General features: G+C 40.9%; 1 protein-coding gene across 1 annotated transcript in view; it reads left to right on the plus strand.

The window, feature by feature from the left end:
- The first annotated feature begins 234 nt into the window (after positions 1 to 234).
- Positions 235 to 14922, plus strand: part of LOC110070691 (cytochrome P450 2K4-like) — a 29561-nt gene continuing 14873 nt past the window's right edge. Inside the window, exons 1-4 of the mRNA XM_073004256.2 lie at positions 235 to 3294; positions 8252 to 8414; positions 9003 to 9152; positions 9519 to 9679. Coding sequence (XP_072860357.2) covers positions 3112 to 3294; positions 8252 to 8414; positions 9003 to 9152; positions 9519 to 9679 — 657 coding nt within the window. The 5' untranslated portion in view covers positions 235 to 3111. The remainder of the gene's footprint in view (positions 3295 to 8251; positions 8415 to 9002; positions 9153 to 9518; positions 9680 to 14922) is intronic.

The raw sequence follows: 14922 nt of genomic DNA on the forward strand, positions 1-14922 counted from the left end.
GGTGTTGTTGGCTAGTCTTTTGTCTTCAGTGATCACCGGTCCTTGTGGCTGGGTGGAGTTCATTGGCTTTTTTTGCAGGCTGTATATTTTCAGTGCTGGGAGCCAGGCTTTGTTGAGTTTTAGACTTTCTTCTTTTTGTTTGTTGAAGCTGTGCTTTTGTTTGTGGATTTCAATGGCTTCCCTGTGTAGTCTAACATAATGATTGCTGGTGTTGTCCAGTACTTCTGTATTTTGAAATAGGATTTCATGTCCAGCTTGTTTCTGGGCATGTTCAGCTACTGCCAATTTTTCCGGTTGTTTTAGTCCGCAGTGTCTTTCATGTTCTTTGATTCTGGTCTGGATGCTGCATTTTGTGGTTCCAATATATACCTAGCCACAACTGCAATGTAACCAGTATACTCTTGCAGTGTGAGGGGATCCCTTTTGTCCGTTGCTGACCATAACATTTGTTGTATTTTTGTGGTGGGCCTGAATACTGTTCGTAGGTTGTGTTTTTTGAACAGTTTTCCAATGGGGTCTGTGACCCCTTTGATGTATGGCAGAAATACTTTATTTGTGGGGGGCTGTTTTTCTTCTTCACTTTGGTGTTGTTTTCTTGGTTTGATGGCTCTTTTGATTTCATTCTAAGAATACCCATTTGCCTGTAAGGCACTAGTCAGGTGGTTGAGTTCGGTGCTGAGAAATTGAGCTCCATAGTTCCAATTTGCACAGTCAAACAGTGTTTTGATTATGCTTCTTTTTTATTGTGGTTGGTGGCTGGAGTTTGTGGGTGGACTTTTTGTGTAGGTACCGTTCTCTTTGGGTGAGTTTTTTGTAGACCTTGTGTCCCAATAGGAAGTCAGGTTTGACCATGAGATCTAAGAAAGGGAGTTGGCCCTCTGTTTCTTTTTCCATGGTGAATGCTATTTGGGTGGATGCTACTGTGATGGTTTCAAAATTCTTCCAGTTTTTCTTCACTGTGGCTCCAAATTGCAAAGGTGTCATCCACATATCGGATGTTTGTTCCGAGAAACATTTCAGAAAACCAGCCCTGACTTCGACACCCTTTGCACCCACAATACGTCTACTTCCACACAGGTGAACACACTACAGCCCATTGGATCTCATCTGCTAGGAGATCACTTTGCAGAATTATATCCAGTTTCTCAATTTCTCTGATATTATGCATGATAATATTTACCTTCCTTCATAATGCCCCTGAATGGTGCTATTTATCTGAGATTATGGAGGTTCCAGAATAGCTGCCAGTCTGCTAACACTTACATCCATCCTGTTCTCTGGTATGGGAAATCCACCAATGAGTATAACTTGCTTAGATTTTTCAGTCATAGTAGACCCTGCTTGATGTATAAAGCATTTTTGATCTCTCCCATACAAAAACAAAAAAACAAAAAAAGGCCACAATTATTTGGAAATGGACAAATCATGTCATGGATTCAGGGGCAAGTCAGCATGAATGCTTTCTACTGGATCAAGGGTGGATTGGCATTGATCTGTTGGCCATTTGTTAAGATGCAGAGCAAGGGTTGGGCTTCTAAAAACCACTAGATAGAACCACTTCATATTGGTTGATATACAACAGTCAATATAAAATAACATGTAAATTGTACTGAACGTCTGGAAGCTGAAATTGAAAACACCTGGAGAGCTGAAGGTTCTCCACCCTTATTATGGAAAGTCAGTTTGTGACCTTCACACCCACTCACACAGAGAAAAATGGGCCCCGATAGCCACCAGCCAGCCATCAGGCAAAAACCTTCATAAGGGTTAGGCATAATTTAGATACCACAGTGATAATGGATGAACACTTTAAGGCATTTTTTGGGATGGAAATAGTAATAAATTGTCTTCAAAAAGCACTGGATTTCAGAAAGGCCTGTCAAAAGTCAGCCAAACAAACCACTGGGAAAAAAGTCACAATTTACACCACAGCCATAAGGCTTAAGGATGGCAATTACTACATTAAGGACTTAATGTAGTAAGGACTGCCATTACTACATTAAGTAGTAATGGTAGAAATAGCAGATTTTCTTTGCAGCACATCTAAACATGGAAGATGTCACCATAAGGTGAGACAATCAGCTTTATACATGTCACACTATGTTTTCTATGTTTTCCTTTCTTAAGGTCACAGACTGACTTTCTTACTTTCATGTTAATCATTGTTGGATATTATTGGCCAGAAATGATGAATTCAAGCCAAAGTTACACCTACAGCATCTTCCAAAAATGACCTGTAGGACTCTAAATATAACGGGGGTGGGGGGGGGAGAGAGAAAGTGTTGTATAATTTCCCAGTACACTGCCATTTTCAATCAAGAATAGGACAGTTATTTCAGAAACATTTTTCTTTAAAGGAGAAATAAAATTCCAAATTTAAATAAAATTATCTCCTTTCCAGTTCCTTGTGTGCTGATATAGAAATGCTGCGGTCTGAATGATTTCATTTAAATCATTCTAGAACATAAAAATAAAATAGCTCTGAAAGAGGGGACAGCTCATAATTTCATGCACACAATTCTGGGAAGACTGCTTTTGTGAGAAGTCCCCCCACCCCAGTCAGGACATGTTCCTGATGATTATTAATTTCAGGGAAAGTCCCTTGTTTCATGATATCCAGGTCCTAAATTCTTCAAGAGATACCAAAGTGTACTCAGAGATTGACGTGAGAAGACTGTGGGGAGGTTTTATAGACTTTCAAACATACCACTCAACAGTCACCACAGAAGACTTTGTAATGTTGCTCTGCGTAGCCAACATAATTAAATATATCCAATGTTGTAGCTCATCTAATTTCTAGGATTCAGGAGAGTTTAACCTGTTGGCCACAATTTCACTGGGAGAAATAGGGAGTTGTGACCATTCAGTCATCAAATTAAAGGATAACATATCATGCACAGATTTTGAAAGATGAGTAGGAGAAAAAAACTGGGGGAAAGTGGAGCACCTAGTTTCAGTTAATATGTTTAATGATTCACCAGAGGAAATAACTGAACCTTACATAGGAAAATAAATATTTCTATAGATATTTACTTCAGGAGCAAGTACAGTTCCTAATCAAATGTTATTACAACTTGGATTGTAAGGTCTACGGGAAACCAGAAAATAGAAATGGATTGGATTACTCCTGTTTCGATATCGTTCCTGTTTGGCCTTATGATGATGTTGGTTTTGAAAGCTAGCGGTTTCTGGAAGAACAGCTCTCAGCTTCTTCCCCCAGGACCCTGGCCGTTACCGTTTGTTGGAAATCTTCTCATAATGGATCGGAAAAGGCCTTATAAGAGCATGCTGAAGGTAACATTTTCTGTTCTTTTCTCCCATGCAAGGCAAGGAGGATATAACATTTCAGCCTTCAGTGTAGGTAAGTACGTGCAAAATGTATGCCACCTATGGATTTATTGGAGTTTCTTTTTTTTAACTCTCCAGTTGCTCTGTTTCTGTAAGGTGGACCAGCAGTAGGAAAGTTAGTGGGTTGAAAAGGATGCCCAGAGGGAAGGATTGCCCCTTCCCCAAAAAAGGTCTCTGTGTGTCTGCTAGAGGGGTGGATGTTCATTTTGCTACTTCAATGATTTTGAAGATGGAACAGGTTCTTTTTGTCTTGTTCCAAAGGGAAGAGCCTGAATTAATGGATTCAGGCTAGAAGAAAGGAGATTTCAAGTAACCAGACCCCTTAGTTGCAGGACGTCTCCTCTTATGCTGGCAAGATGTGCTGAAGGAAAGCATGGATGCTGAGGAGAAGGACAAGCTGGTTCTTGCTGGGCTGTCTTGAGAAGGGGGTGCTGACATTCATCCGAGCAACTCATCGCCTTCTGGTCCCGGGGAAAGCCAGTGGTGGGTGCTGCTGCACTTTCATCAGCTCAGTGCACTATAAAGGCTACCTGGAAAGAAAGGCTTGTTTTTCCATTTGCCGAAGCCCGTTGTGTGAGTGAGCTTTTCCCACTAGATTGCATGTGCATCTTTGTGCCATTTCCATCGACAGCTTCCAATTCCCAGTCACTTTGCTTTCCTTCTCCATCACAAAAGCATCGTAATTTTTGTTTTTTCTCTCTCTATGCCTCCCTTCCCCAAGGATGGGGGCAATTTGTAAATCAAGGGTTTGGGTGAGAAGCCCAGTTTACAACTTGCATGGTGAAATCTCAGGGCTAGTTTCCCCTCACAAGCAGCCCATGAAAGGGGGCAATGTTGGTCTTCTCTCACTATGTCACGTTCCCGGGAGTTATGACAAGCCAGAGTCCGATAATCAGTCCAAGGTCAGCAATACCAAGAGTTCAAAGCCAGAGTTCCAAACAAACTTACAGAGTGCAGAGCGAAAGGCAAAGTCCAGGTCCAGATACACGGTCAGAGTCCAGGGTACAAAGTACGTAGTCCAAAGCCAAGGTCCAAAGTCCAATGCAGCGCAGATCCAGGGTCAAGGTCCAGGGTACAGGAGCAGGAGACGTGGATGCCAAACAGGTTTTCAACACCTTGCTTCCACGAAGTTTCTTGCTTCGCTGAAGCTCGTTTTATCCTAAAGCAGCTCCCTGAGCTGTTGGAACGCTCTCTATTCTGCTAGTACTCAGGGCTAGGTGCGCGCAGGTCCCTGTGGAAAGCCTTAGAGCGATCCTCTGCTCTTCTTTCCCTGAGTCTTTTCCGAAGCCTGCCCCGAAGCTTATCTGCTGTGGAGGGAGAATCTGGAGGCTGCTCAGCTGTTTCCAATCTCTCCACATTCTCCTCAGCCACAGTTAACCCTTCTGGGTCCAGATCTTCGGGCACACTCATGACACACTAATTCTGGAACAAATGTTATGGTCGCTTGCAAGGCATCGCCTTTGGCTAAGTGTGATCGTCCTTTGCTGGCCACCTGGGATAGAGCGAGGCTGCATCAATCATCATGAGACGTCATGCGTGTGAGGGGTGGGAAGCCTTGAGTATTTAAGCAGGATTCTCCTTCGCACTGCCCTCTTCCTTTTTCAGGACCCCACCTGCCCTCCCTTTTTCTAGTGTTTTTCTGGTCACCTTTCTGGGGCCGGATAGGAATTTTTGACTTTCATCCTGATTGGCTCTTGGATGGGGGGATTTTTCGCCTATCCCACACTGGAGGAGGGTTGTTAGCATTTTGGTGGATAAATTTTGGTCACTTTGGCGGGTAGTGCGGAAATAACAGGTATTTTCGGTGTGTCCCTATTGTAATTGCAGTTAAGCCAACAGCACATCCCACTTCCCAACACTGCAGAACATGCGATTACAGTGTCTGTGGAGGGAGGATACTCCAGGCCACTTCTGGACCAACAGTCATCAGCAAAAGATGGCTTGAGGTCTGGAGGTGTTTATTAGAGGCTGGCTGGGTTCCTGATGTCTATAGACCGCAGGAACTTGGGGCTGGGGACTCGCCCATTTATTGATTAAGGGGTGTTGCCATACCCCTGCCTTTAATCTGTTTCCACGCTAATACAGGGCCCCCCTTTTGGCAAAGGATTGCCTTCATCATAATTTATGTTATCAATAAAGTGGCCCAATTTTAACCCATAACTTTGTCTCGCATCTTTATTCCAGGGTTGGGACGGCAAAGGATTATCATGTTGGAGGAGTGAAGCATTTGGCTTCAGGCCTGGTTATGGGATGGAGAATGCTTGGTCACCTTGGTGGCTAGCCTATGTTAGGTACTGCACAGGGGGAGTCTGTCCTTATTAGTTCTGCTGGACCTCTCAGCGCCTTTGGATACTATAGACCATGGTATCCTTCTGGGCTGTCTTTCTGGGCTCAGACTTGATGGGTCTGTTTTACAGTGGCTCTGGTCTTTTCAGGAGGAGAGAACACAGAGAGTGGTGTTGGGGAAGTCCTGTGCAACACCCTGCTTGCTGGCCTGTGGTGTCCCCCAGGGTCCTCTTTTGTCCCTTTTGCTATTTAACATCTACACGAAGCCACTCATAGAGGTTGTCCAGAGTGTTGGGATTTGGTGTCACCAGTATGTAGATGACATCCTATTTTACCTCTGCTTTCCATCTAAATCTGAGGAAGCTGTTTCAGTTCTAGATCAATACCTGATGTCGGTAAATTGACCAAAATAACTGAAATCTAATCCAAACAAGAGAGAGATGCTCCTACTCCGCTAGAAATTAGGTCAAGGAATAGGGATACATCCTGTGCTAGGTGGGTGGTGGCACATCTGAAAACACAGGTGCACAGCTTGGAGGTGCTTCCGGAATCACCTCTGAGCTGTTGCACAATTATACAAAATCTCACCATCAAGATTTCTTCTCAAACAGAAATCATAGAATCATAGAAAAGTGAAGTTGGAAGAGGCCTAAAAGACCATCAAGTCCAACCCCCTGCTCAATTCAGGAATACAATCAAAGCATATCTGCCAGGCTATTATCTAAGTTTTTCTTGAATGCCTCCAGTGCTGGAGCACTCACCAACTGTTTAAAAAAAAAAATTATAAACAGATACAACAACAAAAAATATACAAAAATACAAATAATAGTGTTTGCTATACATTAAATTCTACCGTGGACCCCATACCCACGGGACCCCATTGAACAATATTTTTATTACAAACTTCCTTTCCAAAATTGTATAGATTGTTGTTTAGAGGCTCTCCCCTTTCCTTTCACTAAAACAAATTCAACAAAACTACCCCAAAGAGCACAAAAATATTAGAACTTATTTCCCCTCTTTTCATCTTGAGTTCAATAGTCAATTTAACATTTAATGCAATGTCCCATACTTCACCATACCAAATTTTTAATTTAATATCATTTTGTCTTTCCAAAATCTAGCTATTAATATTCTAGCACTTGTCATAAAGTTAGTAATCAATTCCTTTGAGTAATAATCAAGATCTAAGTTAACAAAAAATGACAACAAAGCAATTTTAGCTTTAAATTCAATATCTTTACCTAATATATCACGTTTCCTTAAAAATCTGTTTTCAAAATTTCTTAACCAATTAACAATTCCACCACATATGATAATACATGCCAGTTTCTTCATCACATTTCCAACAAGCTTTGGAGTAATCTGAATTTATTATATTCAATTTTACAGGAGTCAAATACCATCTTAAACAGATTTTAATATTTTTCCTTTATTCTTATTGATATTGACCTTAAAACTCTCATCCTCCACATTTTTATCCAGTCCTCTGTTGTAATTTCTGTCTTTAAGTCATTTTCACAAATTAATTTCAAACCTTCTGTTCCCCATTCTTTTTCCTCTTGTTCCAAAATTATATTAAATATTCTACTTACTACTCCCTTCATCAAAGCATCTTTCTGCATATCCTCATGTGATGATAGAAATTGTTTTTACTTAGTGCATTCTCTATATTTACCATTAGTTTTCAACCATTCATTTGTCGAAGTGTCTAGCTGAATATAATTATACCATGATAGTTTATTAGTTTGAAGTTTAACCATAATCAATTCCTTCAATCTCATTTTACTCCTCCAGTCCTTCAATCTTGCAACACTTTTTTCCTTAAACAATCTTACTAAACATTTTAGGTTTGGAGGAAAACTTTCTATTTCAGTCACTAATTTTAATGGTGAATTTGAGGGATATAACTTCTCTATATATCTATTCCGTATACAGTGGTACCTCGACTTGAGAACGTCCCTACATAAGAACAATTCGAGTAAAGAATGGCTCTGTTTGCAAAAAGTTGCTTCGACTTGAGAACAGAGCCTTGACTTAAGAACCAAAAAAGAAAAGAAATCCCTTTCCTACCCTTTTTTTGACCTAAGTTCAAAAAATTCACCCCCGATGGTAGATATGGATTGACCGGCTTTGCATTAGTTCCTATGGGAATGAATGCTTCAATTTAAGAACAGTGCCTTGACTAAAGAACAAAAAACATCAGATACGGATTAAATGGTTTTCAATGCATTCCTATGGGAAATTGTGCTTCAACTTAAGAACATTTCGACTTGAGAACCACCTTCCAATACGGATTAAGTTCTTAAGTCGAGGTACCACTGTATTTAACATATTTCTTAAAAGGGGGGGGGGTTCCATCTGATTTATTGTATTTCTTTTTACTACATTAAGCAAGTGTTTGGTTTCCAGCCCTCTGATAATCCTTGTCAGCCTCCTCTGAATCTGTTCCAATTTTTTAGTATCCTTCTTGAAGTGTGGTGTCCAGAAATGATATTAGTTTTGAAATTGAGGAAGATTATTTAAATCTAACTCCATTCCTGATGGTCTGCTGCTTATGTTTCTCTCTCTTTATTTTCTTATATCAATTTTCACTTTTCCTTCTCTTGAATTTCAGTTGTCCAAACAGTATGGTCCTGTCTTCAGTCTCCAGATGGGACTCCAGAAGATGGTGGTCCTGACTGGGTATGAAACGGTAAAAGAGGCTCTGATCAACCAGGCTGATGCATTTGCGGAGAGACCCTTCGTCCCAATCCTTGAAGAATTTTCAAATGGCTTTGGTGAAGTCCTTTCTCTTGACAATCCTTTCACTTCATAGTTATGCCCAAAAAGCAGAAGGTTGACAAATGGTGGTAAACTATTGGTGGCTGTGGGTATGAGTTGCACTAAGAAATCATGGAACAGAATGATAGGAGTTTCACTAGATGGGGTAGGAAAGGAATCCACAAGAAGGGAAGTGAGGGAAGCATTTCCACCATCAGGAGGACTGAGGGAGCTGGTGAAGTGAGAGGTTGGGTAATGATTGTAGGAGTCAGATCTGAAGTTGACTCTAAAGATGAGCAGGAGAGATCCAGCAGAAGCTATGCATTGTAGATAAAAGAACAATGTTCAGTTTCACAGGGCATCATAAGGGAAATAATGGAGGTGATGCTGATTAGTGGAATTAGCAGACTGTCTGAGTTAGCTTTTGAGTGACAGATGGGACAAACTGTGGTCTCACACATTGCTTCCTTCACCCCACCTCTCTGATTTTTTTTACAGTGCTCAAATTGTCACCTTTTCCACTTGTGCTTCTCATTATAATTGCAGTGTGAGTGATATTCATTTGGGACTAACTAGAAACTGTGTCATTGACTGTTCTCCTCAAGGTATCATTGTTTCTCATGGTGAGAACTGGAAAGTGATGCGGCGGTTTGCCTTAACCACATTGCGAGACTATGGAATGGGCAAGAGATCCATAGAAGACAAAATTGCTGAGGAGTGCAAAGTCCTGATAAAGAAGTTTGAATCTTACCAAGGTGGGTGGGGTGATATTTAACTTCTGGAACTCTGGACTATGTACCTGCAACTGAACATGGCAGTATCACTTACTCCTGGAACAGCAATCCCTAGGTTTTTCTTTGGAAATCATTTGTTTATGTCTCTGGTGTGTTGATACACCTAAATAATTCCTGTGTAACAGTTCTTTTTAATATTTAGTATTTCTTAGCTTCAAAACCTGAAAATACTGAGGAATGGAGTTTCAAATTCTAATGTGCATTCAACGTTCACATGGAAACACTCACATTGGTGTCCGCAAGTGAGGGGGACGTTTACTCGTGATGAAATTCCCATTGCATAATTTCATTTTATCTACATATTGTGTTTTAATCTTTTTTGAATAGGAAAACCTTTTGAGACCACCACAATTATAAATGCAGCTGTTGCCAATATTATAGTGTACATTCTACTTGGCAAGCGATTTGAATATGAAGATCCCACATTTCAACGACTGCTGCAGTTAGTCAATGAAAATGTCCGGATTTTTGGAAGCCCCTCAGCCATGGTAATTGAGCTACTTTTACTTGAATCATATTTACAATCAATCTAGGGTGGACCATCCAATGTGGATGTCTCTCTTCAGGATTCACTGAAAAATGCAGAATTTGAAATCTAACTCATTATGTTAGGAAACACAAACCTTATTAAAAACTTGTTGAAAAAAACAGTTAGAACTCCTTGCCTGCCCAGTCGAGACACAGTAGTTGGGTAATACTAGGGCCACAACTTTGTTAACTATTTAACTTTCAGTTTTAGATTCCACTTTCACAAGGGGGCCTACTTTAGTGCAAAATTGTACTCTGAATCCATTGTGCCGTATACATTCAGATCAGACCACCAAGTGCAAGTTCCTATTACTGAAGTGTGCTGATCTCTGTTCAGCATGACTTCAGCCTCCAATCTGCAGGATTCCCCCCCCCCAGTGCTTCAGTCACCGAGCCTCATGACCATAGCTGCACTGCTACCCAGGAGAATCCCTTAATTCCCTTCCCTCTTCATACAACCCCTGATTCCACCACCCAGGGAAATGGGATAACTGTCACCCTCCTCTGGTGTCAAAATTGGAACTCACCAAACTCTTACTTCTCGCACTACCCACAGTTGTGACCTATTAAATGTGCAAATCTGACATTTCCTAGTTACTGCAATCACATGCGAATTGCAGGAACAATTCAAAAATCCCCATCCGGCCCTGAACATCTATATAAAGCTGCTGGGTGGGGTCATCAGGGGTGTGGGGATTCGTGCCATCAGCACGCTGATGACACTCAGCTCTACATCTCCTTTTCACCTACCTCAGTGGATGCCGTTCTGTCCCTTCAGCGCTGTCTGGAGACTGTGCTGCAATGGATGCAACTGAGTGGGTTGAAGTTGAACCCAGACAAGACGGAGGTCTTGAGGGTGGGCGGCTCCTTCATTGGTGGTTGGGGAAAGTCCCTCTCTTTTTTGGGGGGTTGACTCTCACTGCAAAGAGTGTGGTGTGCACACTCTTTGCAGTGATGGGGATACATCTGGACCCGGCGCTTATAATGGAAACCGAGATGGCATCTGTTGCCCACTCTGCCTATTTCCATCTGTGGCGGATTGCCCAGCTGCGACCCTATCTTGATGGGGGCCCCCTCACTACTCTTGTCCATGCGCTTGTAATCTCGAGATTAGATCACTGTAATGCACTCTACGTGGGGCAACCTTTGAGATTGATGCGGAAGCTTCAAATGGTGGAGAACGTGGTGGCCAGACTCCTTAGTGGGGCGAGAAAGTACCAGCATATCTCTCCCACTCTGGCTGCCTTACATTGGCTGCCCATTCACTTCCGCATTGACTTCAAAGTGTTGATGGTGACGTATAAAGCCCTAAATGGTTTAGGACCTCGATACTTGGCAGATCGCCTTCTCCCACCTAGATCTACCTGAATCACTCACCACAGCCAGGAAGAACGGTTGAGGGGCCAAAAATCAAGAGAGGCCTGGAGAGAAACCGGGCCTTCTTGGCAGTGGCCCCTCGGCTTTGGAATAACCTCCCATCAGTGATCCGTCTGGCTCTCTCACTGTGTGTTTTTAAGAGCCAATTGAAACTAGGCTCTTTAGGCAGGCCTTCCCTCCTGTCAATACTTGACTTTATTTTTGTTATAATTTTCTGTTTTCCCATCTTGAGCACTACTAAGCATTATTAATTACTATTGTTTTGAACTGTTTTGAACTGTTTTAGTTTACAATGTTTGATGGAACCCGCCTGGAGTAGACCTTGTCTAAAAGGGCGGGATAGAAATCTAATAAATAAACAATAAATAAATAAATTCTGATAAAATTCTTGAAAAATCTTCAATTTATCTTTCGTTATATTACACCTCTTAACTGTTCTTTAATTACCCAAATTCTTTTTTCTATTTTTGCACATTCTATCTAATAATTTTGAATATTTAGTGCTAAATTTAAAAATGCCCCTTTATATACATCAAATCCCTTTGAACTTTCTCTATCTCTAAGTTTTCTAGTTCCTTTCACTTAGCCTGAATTTCTACCAAAATTCTTGTATCTCTTTAAAAAAAACCTTGCTTTCCAAATTTCTCAAGTCTTCCAATATTTTTTTCATTATTCTCCTTAATTTTTTTCAATTTACAAGATTCACTTATTGTTATTCCTCTTTAGATAGCTGTCATCATGTCCCATAACAGGCCTAATTTCGTACCTCCTGCTTCATTTATTGTCCATAATTCTAACCATTCTTTCTTTATCTTTTCTATTACCTCTGGGTACTGGAAAATATTAATATCCATTCTCCACCTTTTAAACTCTATAATCTTTTTAAATCTCAGACTCCATTGACATCAAAGCATGATCTGTTATTTTTATGGAGTTAATTTCAGTATTAACTATCTTAGAAATTAAATCTTGAGATGTGAATATAAAACCTATTCTAGAGTAACTATTATATACTGCTGAAAAATAAGTATATCTTCTTTCATCACCTTTCATTACCCTCCAAATATCCTTCAATTGATTATTTCTACCTTCTTGTTCAATATTGTGTTTCTTTAAAGAACATCATTCAGATCACAAAAAGTTTTATCCTTTATCCTATCCATAACTATATTAAAATCCTGTGCCATAATAACATATTACCTTCTCCATTTCTTTAATAACCATATCGTAAAAATCTACTTGTTTATTATTAGGTACGTACACATTAACCAAAGTATATTCTTCAAAACCCATTTTAACCTGTATTATTATAAACCTACCATTACAATCTTTTACTACCTGTTTCACAATTTTATAAAATTATAATTGCCACACCTCTAGATTTAGATGTTCCAAAGGTTTTTTCATAAATGTCTATATTATTCATCTTTAGTTCATCGACTCCATCTTCTGACTGATGAGTCTCTTGCAGAAAGGCAATGTTCACCTTATTTTCAATAATGCTTCTGTGAGCACCCAGGGTCTTCTAAAAGAGCACCTGATGCTTGAGAAGAGAGGTTCCAGGCATGTGTACTCCTAATACAGCTGAGCTGAGTCCAGGTGCCCAGCCAGACAGTACCACTTACCCTTTTCCCAAGTCTGTTATAATTATCAATTAACTGAGGAAAAACAAAGATAGAAATCATGAGTTTTGGAGTCTGCCAAGATGAACAAAACTCAAGCTATTAATGGGCTCAAGTAGCATATCTGTGGTCTAACAATTAATCTTGCAGGTTTGCTGTTCAAGAAACCAAACGTTGGATTTTAAGAATTATTGTTTTATTAGAAAAATAAAGAATTTAGAGATATTCAGTTTGTTTGCAAAAGCATAGCAATCTAGTACATTTCCATAAATCAAAGCAGTTAGAACTTTAGCAAATTCCAGCTACAAAAATAAAATAAAAACCTCTAAAAATAGCTTAAAAGGTAGGCTAGGCATAGCCCCCTATCTCTATCCTTACTCTGAACTACATCCTAGCATAACAGTAAAAACTAGCAATTGGAACTCAAAAATCCATCCTAAAAATCAAGTCAAAAATCAAGTCCTCTCTCTGTCTCCATTCTCCATTTTCTTCCATGCTGGGACCACCCTTCTTCCCCACTCTTCTGTGATGTTAACCAATCAGGGTGAAGGGCTGTCTCTTCACACTCCACCTCTATTTCCCACGGGATGTGCAGGTGCTGTTGACCATCGTCCTGATGTTGTGTCTTGACCCTTATAGTCTCTGACCAAGTCAGCTTCATGGAAAATTCTAGCTCGCTCTAGGAGAAACAGCTTCTTGAAGCATCTAATTATGCTAACACAGACCAATATGGATTCCTTCTACACAATTCCATGACTACAAATCCCATTCAGAAATTACATTTTAGCCTTAATAACGTAAACCACGACAGCTTCTATTCTCCTTCTTTTCACTGTTGATCCCAAACCTTTCACTTTTAAAGTAGCTAGTCTTAATCTTTTACCAATTTGTGTTCAAGATTTCTCCTCCTACCAGCCCCTGTGTGCAACCGCTACCCCCACCATACTAACAAAAATAGACTAAAACTTAATCTCAGCATAACCCAAACATAAAATACTTTATCCCTAACAGCCTAGTGAACATATATCTTTTTCCCATGCCACCATATAACCCTGCCATAATTACTAGCGAGGGCACAAGGTAGGAGGGGGATGCCACTGCCGTCTTGCGGAACTACAACCAGAACCTCGCCCTGCTCTTTTTATTAATTTTTTGCATTTCTTCTTAATACTTGATAACACTGAAGCCCCCTTCTCCACCCCTCTCTCCCCTGTAATTATAAGTTTTTTTAAAAAAAAATTAAAATCCAGAGTTATTAACAATTTTAGTTTTATTATTGTTGTTGGTATCTAATATTAATATAATTAGTAGAGTTATTACTAAAAACTAGGAAAAAAGAAAGAGAAAAAATTGATATGAATGAATGAGGAAAAGAGAGGAGAAAAATAAAAATAAGGAGAATTAAAAGATTTGGAAGGGAAAGAAACAACAGTTGGTACATCTTCTAGTCCTTCAGGAATCTAGTACTTTCTGCTTCAACCTTCTTCTTTTTTCTTGAAGTCAGGGTTAATTCCTGACCTTCCTATTCTACCTGCCAGAGTTTCCATACCTTCAACAGGTCTTTACCTTCATCACAAGAGTAGATTTTAAACAGAACCTGCTCTTTCCAAATTTTCAAGAAAAAAAAAGGATTACGCCATTGGTATCTGAGATTGTTTTTGATCAAAACTACTGTAACAGGTTTCATGGACTTTCTCCAATTCAAAAAATCAATGCATAAATCAATGCATAAATCATCGCTTTGCGATGTTTTCCCCATAGGCACCATTTGCCGGCTGAACAAGCAGGCGTTCGCTCGGGAGGAGGTGGGGGAATCTTCCCACTTCCTCCGGCCCGATCGCCGGCCTGCCAGCTGGCTGAAAACCCGGCGTTCGCTCGGGAGGAGGTGGGGGAATCTTCCCACCTCCTCCTGCCCGATCGCCGGCCTGTCAGCCGGCTGAAAACCCGGCGTTCGCTCGGGAGGAGGTGGGGGAAGCTTCCCACCTCCTCCTGCCCGATCGCCGGCCTGTCAGCCGGCTGAAAACCCGGCGTTCGCTCGGGAGGAGGTGGGCGAAGCTTCCCACCTCCTCCTGCCCGATCGCCGGCCTGTCAGCCGGCTGAAAACCCGGCGTTCGCTCGGGAGGAGGTGGGGGAAGCTTCCCACCTCCTCCTGCCCGATCGCCGGCCTGTCAGCCGGCTGAAAACCCGGCGTTCGCTCGGGAGGA

The sequence above is a fragment of the Pogona vitticeps genome, chromosome 1 (genome assembly GCF_051106095.1).
Source record: "Pogona vitticeps strain Pit_001003342236 chromosome 1, PviZW2.1, whole genome shotgun sequence".
NCBI lineage: Eukaryota > Metazoa > Chordata > Lepidosauria > Squamata > Agamidae > Pogona > Pogona vitticeps.